Genomic DNA, 15,549 nt, shown 5'->3' on the forward strand with positions numbered 1-15,549 from the left:
TTTTTATTTAATTTAACCTTTATTTAGTCTCAGTGAGTCACGAGGACTCGTTTTCAAAAGACCTGTTTCAGACAGAGTACAATAAACAACAATAATAAATGAAAAAAAAAAAGCAGAAAATCAAAGTACCATAGATAAAATACCAAAAACATCAAATTTGCTTAGATTTGTCTAAACTTACATAGTCTGCAGGTACAGGATTATATCGTCTCCATTAGTTAGCAAAAAACTGATTAATGCGCGCGCGCGGTAACAGGGAAAGCTAACGAGAGAGAGGGCTCGCGCTTCCCTCCCTCCCTCAGCTCGCGCGCTCAGACCGAGTCCCTCTCTTACATGCAAACATGGCGAAACTCTTAACACCGCCACTCTCACCGTCCTCCGCTTCGTCATCGTCGCCATCACGTCCACCGTCACCATCGCCGTCTCTCCGGTTCTCTCCGGTACCGTGATGACCCGGGAGGATGGAGAAGCTGTCGGCGAGCCTGTCGGAGATCGCTTGGAGCCCGTTGGCACTGCCGCTGGACGCGGTGGTCAGCAAGTTTCGCCTGCCCACTCTGATCCGTTTGGCCCACGGTAAGAAGAACCGAACCTTCCGTCCGCGGTGCTTCGGTTCAGCTCAGAGAGGACCGTTCAAAACTTTCAGCCGTTTGCCAAACTGTCACTTTTAATGGTATTCAAGACGGTCAATAACGATAAAAGTAATTTTTCTGTTAGCCAAAAAGAAAAAAAAAGGCTACGATATTGTTGATAAATTATTTGTATGACTTCTTATCACTTGTCGTTGGAAGTGAATAAAAATGTAGACATTTTTTTAACCTGAAGAATAAGTTGAGGTCTTTAAATAGGTCAAGGTAGACCGGAAAATGTTCTACTTCCGGTCGTAACTTTCAAAATAAAAGCGATACTTTTTTCACCATGTCTTGGACAATAAAGCAGCATCTGTTAGTGGGAAGAAAAGAAAAAAGAACAGCTTATTCTGTCATTTCATCCTGTTTTTAATAATGTTCATTATTTAGATTAAACCGAAATTAAATCAATTACAATTAGTTTTAAAATGAAGATCAAACTAAAACATAAAATAACATTAAAATGATAAAATGCACTGTCCAATATTAAAATTACACTTACTGGGTATTTAAAACATCTAAAAGTTATATGTCTGTATTTTAATATCTAGAAATTACATTCTGAATTGGTGTCTCTGTCATGGTTATCACAGGTTAAGACTAAACTTTAACCAATTTGTCACCTCACTTTCAATTTAAGCAATTTTAATTTAATTCAGAAGTTTTATTTTGGTTAGTAATGCGTTCCTAAACAGTGTCTGTTTAACTGAGAAAGGCTTTTTGGTTTTTATCAGTCAGCAATTATGATTTGCCACAATAAAACTTACTTTAATTAATAAAAAATGATGTAATTTCAAAGAAAAACAATAGATATTGAAAGTTATATTTGACTTTTATAATGTGATTATTGTTGGTCCTACAGTTTGAATGACTTGGACAACAACAGTATTACTCAAACTTGTATTTCGTCTCAGTTTTCAATATTTTTTTTAAGTTAAAAAAGCTCCCCTAATTTCTGAAAGCTAATGCCTGTGACACCTTTTGAAATGTAATAGACAAATATTTTATTTACCAACATATATGTGTTTTACTATCAAATTATATCTAAAATCTAAAATAAGTATATTAGCTGCTCACTGGATTTTCAGTAAATTTATGAAAGTCTAAAGTTGTGGCTTCCGTCACAGAACAGAATAGTTTGTTTTATTTTTTAATATATACAGTATTTCAGTATTGTGACTCACAAAAATTAAAAACTTAAAGGCATTAATTTTAAACTATTTAATTTAAATTCAGATACACATAAGATATCTTAATTGATGTATTAAGATATATGCACGTATATACATGTGTATATGTGTATGCTTGTTTAAACTTATATATAATTCTATATAGATTTGTGTATCTTTGTAAAAAGGTGAATGTGTATTACAGTGATGACTCAAACAAGGTCAAACAATACAAAATATATTTGTTTCTAGAAAAGTAAAAATATCTATGATCATTGATTTTATAATTGTGATATAATGTGTATAGAATAAGTAAGTAATTGATTATTGTTTAAGTCATTCTTAAACTCTTTACTGTGTAACAAAACAGAAGAACTCACTATTGGGAAGTTTTAGAGAAGGATGGGATTAAGTAAGTTTGTACTTCTTCCCACTCCGTTTTCAAATATGTTTCATAAGAGTATCCTGAACCAAATGGTGCATTATAAAGAAAAATTGACTCCGGTAGTTTTCCAGATATGTTGGTATACAATTCTGAAATACAGGTATGCGCTCAATGTAAACAAAGCAACTTTATCTACACACTTTTATCTTTAAATCTGAGTGTAAATACATACCAGTAGACATCAAAATGGTCAAACTTCTTGATCTCAAATGGCTTTTTGATAAATGTTGCCAGTGTTGACCAATCGTCAGTCTCTTCGGCCATTTCCAAAATTAAAGCAAACTTGGTAGCTGGCAGCTGTTCACAAGTGTTGCTGTGATGGAATCATTTTATTTATTCACCTGCTTCCTGGTACATTGCAGTGTTTATGTATTGTACAGTATTATTTCCCTGTGCATTTCATCTCCTTATTTGACTCTGTGTCATTGTGAAACTGAATATTATGTCTAGTGTGATAATGTGACAGATACGTTTATCGCCCTCCACATAACTGTTTTTCCCTCAGTCTGTGGGACTGTTTAAAAAACGGATGTAACATAGTAATGTAGGGACAGCTCAGAACTGATGTCAGCAGAAGGGGCACGCTAAATGATTTGACTTCCTGTGAAAACGAATGTTCTCATTTACCAGCAAATTAAAGCTTTAATGAAGTCTGCACCTGATCCTTTGTGAATAAGTTTTTCTTCGACAGTTGTTTACATTTTTTATTGATTTAAGGACACAATAAACATTAAGAGAAAAGGTTGTGATGTTTTTTTTGTTACTGGTCTTCATTACATTGCAATTGATTATACGAAGTGATTGAGCATCGTTTTGTGCTCTTATTTTGAAATCACTTTTGAGTCATTTCCTGTATTTTTCATTTAAGTCTGTCTCTTTCTGCTGCCTGACCTCAACTTCACAGCTATATATCAACTCACTGGCTTGCTTTAGGAGGTCTTGGTGTAACATTTTAGCTACATTTACTGTTTATTCATCATGTATTTTGCTGTCAGCAAGTTTCCCCTTCAATCAGCAGATTTGGTGACTTTACTTTGGGAACCGGCGATGAGCATCACAGCCAAAATTGTTTCAGTCCTGGAGGCCCCAGAAAACCACAAAGTGTTTGTTGTGCTGCTGAAGTGCTGCTTAATTCTTTTCATATGTAAATGATGTAATCTGACGATGAATGTGGTGAATACTAAAGAGCAGCAACGTGGAGGCAAACCTCCAACTTTTCCCTGTGGACAAATGCATCAACCCAAAATATGGAAAGAGATTTGTGCCCCAGAAACGCGACTTATTCACATGACTTTGATAGATAAACAGGCAAACTAACTGTCAATGTCACATGTCTTTGGCACTAATGGCTTTTCATAAATAAAGAGTCCTGCTCAAGGGTGCATGCTTTTTATATTAGAGGTTTGTTACCTGCACAGTAGTTATTACCTCGCAGGTCAGGCCTCCCTGCTGTTTGCACAGCACAGGTGATTGTTAGTTTTTCACAACAAAGCTGAGGTGACACCACGTAAACTTGCCTTTTTATCGCCCACAACCAACTAACACAAGGTAATCGATTTCCCCCGTATGTGTTGTGTGTCTGTCAGCAAAATATCTTATGAATCTATTCATTTTATTGAAACTTCAAGAAAGTAATCATGACATCCAGTGGTGGGCACAATTCTGCTAATTCACTAGCAGCTAATAGCGGAACACATTTTTTATTTAGTGAATTAGTATTTTCGCTAACTTTGGAACGCTTTAGCGACATTATCTTCTGCTAAGTTAGGTTTCCCCAATTTTAAGTCCACTAACAAAACTCACAAGCTTGTTCCTGTTTGTTGTAGACGTTTCAAAGAGTCCATTAAACAAACTGTTAGCTTAAAACGTGAGGACGTGACAAGACGTGATTGGTCGACGCCGCTTTAACTAGAAGGAGATGAAGACGTGAAACGCAGGTTGAGTGATAATCGTCTTAGCGGTTTAGCAGTTTAGCGTTAGTTTCCATTAACTTTTCTTTAAACCTGTTTAGTGGTTTAACAACAGCAAAGCTAATTATTTAGTCAGTGGAATATGGGTTAGCTAACTTTTTGGTTAGCTGTGCCCACCACTGATCACAGAATGATCTATAACTGAATAGCGTTTAGAGTCAACATGATCCAAGATGGCTGCCACAAACAACTGTTCTAAAAAACACAGAAATGTTTATAACTCGGTCAGTTTTCCAGATGTTGACTTCAAATTTGGTGCAACAGTAGCTAAGACTGATCCACAACATGTATTCGGAGTGCTAACAGCTTATGAAATGTATTGATTTCAAAATTCCTGTTAGCAAAATATCTCATGAATAACTGCAGAGATTTTAATGCAAATTTCAGCAAACATATATTTAACTCATTGTTTTAACATCTGCATCTGATTAACTTTTAGAGCTAACCCTTTTCAAGATGGAGACCACAGCTGACCCTAGAAAACATACGGACTATAATTCAATCACTTTTACAGATATTGTGCTGCTGGCTGAGAGTCATTCACAACACACACTCTGAGCATGACGTCTCACGATTTTGCATAGTGACAAGTTTAAAGTTCGACCTGAACGGTTATTTCTCAACATAAAAAAGTCTAAAACTCTTGCGTGAAAAGCAGCGGGAAATTTGCATTCCTTCAACGAATGCAAGACTTTTGATTTAAATAACCCTCAACAAATAAAATATCTGCAAAAACCGCGCTTCAATTGCGTGACTTTGTCAAGTCAGTTTTATGGGGAATTTCCTGTAACCTAATGAACGGCCCAGAGTGCATGATATTAAATTAACTACACGCCTAACTGATTGCATAGTGGCAAGAACGTTTGGCGCTCAAAAAGAAAATCCCCACAAATCATTTAGAGAAATGAAGTACGCTGAGGTGTTAAGATCTTGTACCATCGGGGGCTTACTCCATCCAAGTGCATCTATGCTGTTAGCAAAATATCTCATGAAACTGGGCATTTTTTATTGAAACTTTCAGATCTGAATCAATGGATGTACATCAAATGATGCGATTAAGCTTGTCACCTCAGCTAATCAACATAAGACAACACAAATATGACTAAAAGTCAGTCGTCCTTTCAGATATTGAGCTAAAAGTTGGTGTAGTAGCAGCAAGCACGGACACATCCCACAATACCTTGTGATATTGTATGACTTGGAACATAATACTATCACAATGGTTGTAATCATTTAGGATAAGTTTAGCTTAGTTTACACTTTGACATGAAAGGAGATAGGCAGGATGCATTCTCTCTAGGAATGTCAATTTAATTTTTTGTGATGTTTTCAATTATTTTACATTAAAATTTGTATAACGTGCTGTGCAAATCCTTTGTCTTGGCTGAGTTTAGTAGCCTTCAATCAAAAATGGTATTTGTGAAGTTTGTCATTTTATTTGTTAACAGCTAAAACAAAACTAGTGGCAAGCCTAAATTCAACCAGTGCAAAAATAAACTCATTAGAATTGTTTGAACAAAAAACATTTGAATGTTTCCACATTAAAAAGCACAACCATGTCTTGCTTTAATAACGGGAAAGTTTTAAACGTGTAACAACTGTGATTTAGTTGTACCACTGTGCCATTTGCAGAAGTCGATGCAGTTGTGCTCTTGTATAAGCTGTATGTGTGTGTGTGCGTGCGTGTGTGCATGTGTGTGTGTAATAATAGGCTGCCATCTGCATGGCAGGGTCCTGATGAGTATAGGTTAGGGGTGGTGAACCGTCACTGATGGTGGTAATTATGAACACTGAACCCTGGGTGCATGTGTGTGGGCATGTGTGGGCCTTTTTTATTTTCCATCACTGACTCCCTGAGTGAGACTGGATGTAAAACAACCCCTTGAGGCGGTGGAGTTTGTGCTCAACTTCTCCCTTTGCCTTGGTTGATGTGTTGCAGGTGAATGCGTCGAGGGTCTGTCCGAGGAGGATGTGGTGCTCCTACATTCCTGCCGTCAGTGGACCACAGTGACGGCCCACAGCTTGGAGGAGGGACACTACGTAATCGGACCCAAGATCGACATTCCACTGCAGTACCAGGGTGAGCGTTCACGCTCGCACTCGTACAGCTTGTTTAACAGTCACTGTGCTGGTTATTCTTTAACGTGCTGCACACACACAAAAACAAACTAGAAGAATCTGCTGAAGAAGTTACAAATGAGCTGTTAAGGCTATCCATCCATCCATCCATTTTCTTTACCCGTTTATTCCATTTTGGGTCACGGGGGTCGCTGGTGCCCATGTCCAGCAATCACTGTGCGAGGGGCGGGGTACACCATGGACGGGTCGCAAGTCCATCACAGGGCCACATAGAGACAAACGAGACAAACAACCATTCACTCTCTCACTCACACCTAGGGACAATTTAGAGTTACCAATCAGCCTAACATGCATGTTTTTGGTCTGTGGGAGGAAACCGGAGTACCCGGAGAAAACCCACGCATGCCCGGAGAGAACATGCAAACTCCACCCAGAAAGGCCCCCGGACCGGGATTTGAACCAGGGACCTGCTCGCTGAGAGGCAGCAGCTCTACCAGTTGCGCCACCGTGCTGCCGCTGTTAAGGCTAAAAGAAGCTAAATGCTAGCTAATACCTAAAAGTTGCAAATGTTTAAACTCCACCCAGAAACGTCCCCGGCCAGGATTTGAACCGGGGTGACCTGTTCGCTGAGAGACAACAGCTCTACCAACTGCACCACCGTGCTGCCCAATGACTAACTAAAAGGAGTAAAATACTAGCTAAAAGTTTTAAAAGGTGAATTAGAAGCTAAAAAATAACAATAGGCTAGCTAACAACTAAGAGAAACAAAAAGCTAATGAAAAGACAAATGTGCCAAAATGCTAGCTAACTGCTAAAAGTATTAAAAAACTAGCTAAAAATATTAAATGGTTAGCCAGAAGCTAAAAAGAAAACGTTAAGAAAGCTTAGCTAAAAACTTAAAGGAACTAAAGCCTAACTTAAAAAAGCAAAAGGCTAGTTCAAAGCTAAAAGTAGAAAATTGCTAACTGAATGCTAAATGTAGCAAAGGTCTATTTAAAACCTAAAATTAAGAAAAGCTTAACTAAAGGCAAAAATAAAAACAATGCTACAAAAAAAAAAAGCAGTCGTACAAGACTAGCTAACAGTAGCAAATGTCTAACTAGAAGCTAGGAAAAAAGCAGAAGGCTACTTAAAAGTTACAAAAATAGTTCAAGTTTACTGAAGTAGATAAAAAAGGTTTTTAAAGAAATTAATAAATCTGAATTATTTCTTTGGGTAAGTTTTTTGGGGATAAATCATTTGAAAAGTCAAAGTTACAAAAACAAAAGTCAAAGCATCCATCATACGAATTAGTTGAATGTGTTTATCTATACACATATATATATATATATATATATATATATATATATGGCTAAATCAGCACAAAGTATACAGAAGTATTTAGATTGCTCAAAACCTACACAAAAATAAAAGCGGGAAACCAATGAAGAGAATGCTGAATCACCACAAAGCAAAATTACTCTACAGTCAAAGTTTGGTCCAAATCATATAAACACCCATTTTTCATAAAATACGTCCTTCTAGGATTAAAATAAATAAACTTTTTTTTACCTCAAAGGTCAACACATTCTACTTGTTCTGTTTTTGTGGGGATTGCACACTTTTAGCTAAAATAAAGTCACATCAGAATGATGTATGAATTAATGTTGAAACATCATTTCAAACTAGCAAAACGTTTTAGTCATTTTATTAAGACACTTGTATTTGGCTCTTGGGTTAATAGCATGATGAATCTTAGAGGAATCTCAGACTTCAGTCACAAATTTTATCTTTTAAAAAGTTGAAGTTCAGGTAAACCAAGTTGAAAACTATAAGAAGAAACAACAAAGTCCATGCTCAATAATCCAGGTTTACATTCCAACATTTTTCAGTCAGGTCATCTGGACAGTTTCTTTTTTTTTGTGCTGAAACGTTTCGCCTTTGATCCAGAAGGCTTCATCAGTCGAGGAAACGCACAACAAAACTGATTCTTCCCCCAACAGCTTACTCCAAAGTGGAACAAACCAGTTTATTTGTTGTTTTCAACCAGTTTGACAAGACTGTCAACAAGGAAGAGGGCCGGCAATGGAGGTGGGGGCGTACCAAAGAGACCATCTTATCACAAGCAGAACTGGTTTGTTCCACTTTGGAGTAAGCTGTTGGGGGAAGAATCAGTTTTGTTGTGTGTTTCCTCGACTGATGAAGCCTTCTGGATCGAAGGCGAAACGTTTCAGCACAAAAAAAGAAACTGTTCAGATGACCTGACTGTAAAATGTTGGATTCAAATTTTATCTTTAATCTATTCTAAATAACTTTCATGGTTGTAATACTAGCTTACGGTATTGAATAAGATGATTAAACCGTTTAAAGAGTTTAAAAGGTCACAACTGAGTGCACTAAGTGATGCATTTACAGGATTTTACATCCCGACCTCAGATCCTGCACACATCAACATTTGCTGCTGCCATCTACATTCACACAAGCAACCTGCCACCACGTGACCTCTCAGGCTCCGCCTGCCCATTGACCTGCAGTCCTGCTGCTGAATGAGTGTAGTCAGTATGACCTCACCGCACAGACCCGTTGTTCCGTCTCACTACAGTAGCATTATTTGCTGTGTAACTGGATCTTAATGTCTCCTCTCCATTGCTTCCTCCACTGATGCAGTGCTGATGTCACCTCACACTGCTGCCGCCTCGCAGACTCTGATTTTGAAAAGGAAACATTTAGTGGTGGGGGATTCTGACATCATTGTCATTTTTAATATTCAGTATTTTCTGTTGGAAGCAAAACTCAGTTAGTTCTGTGATTTAAAAAAAAACCAAGCAGGACCTGAAGGATGCAGACTTTTAGTCCATAGTATGGCTTCTGTTTTAATCATGCAAATTAAAGTAAACATTTTCTTCTTATAAAGTTTGACTTGATTTCTTGAAAGATAAAACGTCTGTGACTTGTTTTGATCCAAACTCAACAGGTTTACAGTAGGGATGCACAATACTGGATTTTTGGCCGATATATTAAAATTACTTGGCCGATAACATATACTGATATTTTTAATATACTTTCCTTTGTCCCTCTCTCTTATTTAGGCTTATTTGCTACAAAAATTGTGTAACAGCTGTAAGAGCTGGTGACATTTATTCAGTAACAGCTATATGCAGCACTTTAACTTATATTAAATGAAAAGTGTTAAATGTTATTTATTAGCATTAGTTACCGGCTATTAGCTTCTCAATGACGTTGGAAATGACAGCTTGTAACTCAGATAAGGCTACGTCGGAAAAATATGAGAGGCTCAACGTAGTCCCAAAAAATCTTCGGAATCCGACATCCTCAACGAGAAAACTTCCACACCGCCGACATTTTGACTTCTTCCTCTCCGCCGTGATCAGATCAGGTAGGCGCGCGTGACGTCATCACGTTGTGCTGGCGCTGCAGGCATCTGGGTTGTCGTACAAAAACAGCGTCTTTTATATCAGTAATTTATTTTGATGGAATGTCCGATATTTAACTTTATCGCTAATATCGGCCGATACCATGCCGATAATATCGTGCATCGCTAGTTTACAGTCTTCAAGCTCGTTTCTTTGAGCTGTACTTTTGCACCCAATTTTACAGGGAATTACACTTCCACTTCATAGATGTCTTTTCTGTGGCACAGTTCAGAGATGTTTGTTTAAACAAACAAATCCTTCAACATTTATTCACATTTCTGTCGGAGCTGTTTATATTGTGCAGAAGGTGAAGGGAGACACTAGTTTTTCTAGTGTTTGCTTAAAAAGTCTCTTATTTTGGCAAAAGTTGATTAATTGTGGCATTCATCTTGAAAGTAATTGACTCTAAAAGTTATTCAGCTCATTGTTTTTAGGTCAGTTTGTAGAAAATGCTTGCAAGTTTCTGTTGAAGGAGAAGCACTGGGATGTTTTCATTTTACTTTCTATCATGATGGTAAAAAATGACGGAGGACGTTTGTGTTGTTGTACGCTGCAGTGATCTGATGGAGCATTTTAAGCCCACTTAGTTACGTATTCTTCTAATTACAGCAGGTGTTTTGGCATCACAAGTCAAAGCTTGTGATGAGCTAACGTCTGTGAGATGACTTCATACAGGAAGTCTAAATAAGTCCAGGATGAGAGCAATATAGGTTCCCCCTTGGGACGGACAGCAGGATGTCTCCCTCCTCCTCATCCTCTCTGTCTGCATGCATCATTTCCATGTCCATCAATGAGAGGCGGGGATGACATGGAGAGCACAGAAAAACTGAATAATTGTTATTGATGAAGAGATTTCATGAAAGGAAGCAAAGCTCAGAAACAGAATCCATAGCATTTAAAAACCTCAAGGTGGTTTTTATCGCCAAATGCGAAGCAATGTTAATGGTTTTATCCATTTCTGTGTGTGCGCATGTGTTTGTATGTCTGTAGGTTATCAAAATATCTCATAAACTGCAGGAACGATTTCAATGAAGTCCTCAAAAAGTAGGGTGATGAACATAAAGAGCTATAACTCGGTCAGTTTTACAGATATTGAGCTAAAATTTAGTGTGGTAGTAGCTGAGAGTCATCCTCAACATATTGTTCAAGCTCTATCCATTGCACATATTTCCTTAAAACTTGCTACAATCAACACTGTCAGCAAATTATTACACAATTATTATTAATTCATCAACCAATGAAGAACTTTTAGTGAAACTCAGAAATTAATTAGTGGATTTACATTTAACTGATTCACTTTTGCAGTAGGCCCAATTCAAGATGGCTGCCACAGCCAACTCACCCTAAAAATGCAACAACGACTATAATTAATTATAGCTACGTTACTATTATGCTACTATAATGGTTGTGGCGGCCATCTTTGTTTTTTATTATAAAAACTGCGGGCAACATGTGTTCCTTCAATACTAGTCCTTTAATTTACCAGAGTAATGGTCAGATATCTGTTTTGTTGTTTAGTAACTCTCCTTTGTCTAAACTATGCTCTAACTTATGAGTTTCCAGTTTGTTGGTTAACACTGTTTTATTTAAATGTTTAGTTTTAAACCCGTAGCTCAGCTGGAGACAGGAAGTGGTGAGCTGTGTTGAAAATGAGCTTTCTTGGAGTGTTTGGTGGATGGAAGCTCCTTATCCTTGGGCTTCTGTTTGAATTTAGAGGTGGAGGGAGGTGCTGGCATAGACGATGGGAGAGTTTAGTATTCAGCTATGCAACCCCACCCCCCACCCACCCAAATAAAAATCTCTTTGGCTCATCAGGAAGTCACCCAAACGTAACAATGTAATTAGCTTTAATAACAGAACATCAGAGGTCATTAAAATAAAGTATTAACTGACAGGAAGGAGGAAGTAAAAAGGAAAAGAGATGGTCAAAGAGAAAGAGTTGGATGTGTGAGTGTCTCCATGGCAATGTGTCTCTGCTCTGCGTGAAAATGGGGGTCCTTTATTGGTTGCTATGCCAACCATGTCTGCTGTTGATTGGCTTAGAGCTGGTGCCAGGTCAGAGGTCAGCGAGGTGTCTTTTGTATTTTTCTTGTCCAAACTGTGTCATGATGGATTTGTTGCTCTAGTGTGATTGACTGTAGCAGAAAATATAAATTTGACAACTTCTTTTGTTTTCTTTGCTTCTTTCTGGCTTTTTTTTTTTTTTGTCTTCTGCTTTTCATTTTCCACATCCATTTTTCTTTAAAATTTACTTACCGTTGTCATTCTCTTGTTTTTTTCATCCCACTCTGCAGGGAAGTTTAAGTTACTGGATGAAGATCGTGACGTCAGGGATCCGGTCCAGTATTTCTCCAGCGTGGAGGAAATTGCTGGAGTCTTCCCTGACCGGGTCTTTGTCATGGAGACAATCACTTTCAGTGTCAAGGTTTGTATACATTTCATATTCTGCTCTCTCGTTCTACTCTGCTACTTTTTTATCCTCCAACGTCACAAACACAATTATATGTGTCTACCAGGTGGTTTCAGGGGAGTTCAGTGAAGACAGCGAACCTTACAGCTTCACTCTGCAGGCTGGAGATGAGCTGTCACTCATGGGAAAGGCGGAGCTTCTCTGTGCCACACCCCCGAAGGAAAAGACAGGACTTAGCGCTCTCTTGAGACGCCTGGGAAAGACTCCTAGATGTAAGCGAATTCAAATTTAAAATACCTTGAGAAGTAGGAAGTGGATTTAAATAACCTTATATACTCCACTGAAAGGAATTAAAGATGCAGGACTCTGGCATCATTGGTTCATTTTCTCGGTTTATGACAGCGCCCCCTCCCCCAAATTGCTCCGTCAACTATATGTCTCACTGCTCTGGTAGAGTATTCTATATTCTACATTCTATACAATGGGATTAACCTGTCTAAATAAAGGTTGAATGAAAAAGTCACTTTTATCTTATGTGTGTTTTAATGCTAAGTTCTTATTCTTGTGTGTATACAAAAGTACTGATAATATAAAAGTTCTTCTTGTCTTTAAAATACAAAAAACAGTTACATTTTGACGCTAAGAAACATCATTAGTTAAAGGTATAGACATTTAGACAAAAGATGAGGTCAGACAGGAATCCTTGCAGATGACATTGTGATCTGTGGTGAGAACAGGAAACAGGTGGAAGAGAACTTGGAGAGGTGCAGGTATGCACTTAAAAGAAGAGGAATGAAAATCAGCCGTAGCAAGACAGAGTCCATTTGTGTGAATGAGGGAGGCCGGTGGAACAGTGAGGCTACAAGGAGCAGAGGTCACAAAGGTGCAGGACTTCATGTACTTGGGGTTCACTGTCCAGGAAAATGAGGAGTGGTAAAGAGGAGAAGAAGAGAGTCCAGGCAGGATGGAGTGGATGGAGAAAAGTTTCAGGAGTGATTTGACACAAAATGGTGTCAGCAAAGGTCAAAGGAAAAGTTTACAAGACAGTGGTGAGACCAGCTCTGTTGTATGGTCTGGAGACAGAGACATGGACAAAAAGACAGGAGACAGAACTGGAAGAAATGAAGATGTTGAGGTTCTCCTTAGAAGTGACATGGATGGATACGATTAGTGATGAGATCATCAGAGGTACAGCACAGGTTGAACAACTGGGAGATAAAGTTAGAGAGACCAGACTGAGATGGTTTGGACATGTCCAGAGGAGGGACAGTGGGTATACTGGTAGAAGGATGTTAGAAATGCAGCTGCCAGGAGAAAGACAAAGAGGAGATATATGGATGCAGTTAGAGAGAGGACATGGAGGTAGTTGGAGTGAGGACAGAGGATGTAGAGGACAGAGTGAGATGGAGGAGGGTGACTCGCTGTGGAGACCCCTGAAGAGGGAACAGCTGAAAGAAAATGATGAAAAGCCTAACATTCAGTAAACGAATGCCTATCACCCTCCATCTTTCATGACAGAGTTTAGACTAAGGTCATCTTATGTGGAGAAGAGTTGTAGCCGCTTTGGTCAGTGCTTAAAAATAACATTGTTCACAATGTTGTGCAATAGATTAGATTAGATTAGATTAGATTAGATTAGATTAGATTAGATTAGATTAGATTAGATTAGATTAGATTAGATAGAACTTTACTGATCACTTGGGAGGATTCCTTCAGGAAAGGTGTGTGTGTGTGTGTGTGTGTTGGGGGAGTAGCAGCACACAGCGTCGAAAAGGGACTATGTGATAGTGCCAAAATAAAATATGCATGTATATCATTTTATTTACTTTGTTATATGTTATATGTAACAGTAAATAATACTGTATAAGAAGTTAATGGAAATTTTAAGGTCCTGATGGTGGCTGCTGCACCTTCCTGTCCTCCTGTCACCCCCCTCCCCCCCAGTCAGGAATTGTAGTCTGATGGCATGGGGGACAAAGGTATTTTTCAGTGTATTAGTTGTGCATTGGGGAAGGAGCAGCCTGTCACTGAACGGGCTCCTCTGGTTGCTGATGACGGTGTGTAGAGGGTGACTGGCATCGTCCATAACGTCCAGCAGCTTCTCTTCTCTGTCACTGTCACCACAGAGTCAAGAAGAGTTCATACTCAGAGCTGGTGTAAACAATTCTCGGCTTCTACTGCCGGCACAAAGTTATTATTATTATATTATTATTATTATTATAGGCCAAATTAGCACAATGACAGTAAAACCAAAGCAGTATAGCCATTCTGTGTAGCCTGGGTCAGTTCTAATTCACTGGCAATTCTGTATTGTGTTGATTCCAACTCTTCGTTAGTTGTAGATGTGCAATAATTACTTCCTGCAAGTTTCATTAAATTCTGTCCAGTGGTTCATGACACTTTTGGATAACAATATTTTGTTAACAGTCAGCTTCTTGTGCACATATACATGGACAAAACTTTATCGTCTGCTTATTCCTGTTGGTGGCGGGCGATAATTAGATGCCAGCGACCTAAAAAGTCAGAAAGGTCAACATAATAGGACAATAAAACATCCCAATAACCTCTAAAGTTTGAGGTGTCAGTTTGATCGGTCAGTGAAAATATCTCAGAGGTCGTGTGCTTCACAGCAGAAATTGATCAACAATTCATTTGTTGATATCGATTGCAAAGAATTTGAGGATTTCATCATCTGCAGTACATATTATTAAAGGATTCAGAGAAACCAGAAATGTTTTTGTGCACAAGGGACAAGGCAAAGAATCAATTTTGAATGGTTGGAATCTATAGCCCCTCCGGCTGCACCACATTAATAAAAAATGTTTGAACTCCACCATGTATGGAAACAAAATAATGAAAATAAACTCAATCCAGAAAGAGCCTTTGCTTGACTCCAGCTCATCCAGGATGAACTGAGGTGAAGAGGAAAACAGCCTCGTAGCCCGATGACTCTAAAATTCTTTTTGGGAATCATGAACACTGCCAGGCCAAACCGTTCACACAAGACCATCCAAGAAAAGAGCTCACTTAAAAAACTGATATCAACTGGTCTCCTGAGTTTCTGAATTCTTAGTGTGGTTAAAGGAAGAGGTGATGCAACGCACTGGTAAACATGTCCACTGGTTTTACGCTCAAAATATATATTTTTTTAATATATATCTCAGTTTGACTGTTTACTGTGTTGACTTTCTACTTAAAAAAATAATAATTGTAGAAGTTAAATGTTTAGATTTTATGGAGCAAACTTATGCGTATCCCTGCTTTAAACAAGAGTCTGCAAAACTAATAAAAAACTAAATAAGTTACCAGTAAAAAATAATAATAAAGCCAGTTCCTTTTAATAATGTCATCCCACAAATGTTGTTACATATATACTCACATATATACAGTATATGTGAGTATATTTATTTATACATATATAAAATGACATTATTCTA

General features: G+C 38.1%; 1 protein-coding gene across 1 annotated transcript in view; it reads left to right on the forward strand.

Moving 5' to 3' along the window:
• The first annotated feature begins 461 nt into the window (after positions 1–461).
• gareml (GRB2 associated, regulator of MAPK1-like) overlaps positions 462–15,549 on the forward strand; it is a 21,333-nt gene continuing 6,245 nt past the window's right edge. The window contains exons 1-4 of the mRNA XM_037685610.1: positions 462–573; positions 6,150–6,290; positions 11,997–12,127; positions 12,219–12,384. Coding sequence (XP_037541538.1) covers positions 462–573; positions 6,150–6,290; positions 11,997–12,127; positions 12,219–12,384 — 550 coding nt within the window. The remainder of the gene's footprint in view (positions 574–6,149; positions 6,291–11,996; positions 12,128–12,218; positions 12,385–15,549) is intronic.

The sequence above is a fragment of the Nematolebias whitei genome, chromosome 12, assembly GCF_014905685.2.
Source record: "Nematolebias whitei isolate Nwh7 chromosome 12, NemWhi1, whole genome shotgun sequence".
Classification (NCBI taxonomy): Eukaryota; Metazoa; Chordata; class Actinopteri; order Cyprinodontiformes; family Rivulidae; genus Nematolebias; species Nematolebias whitei.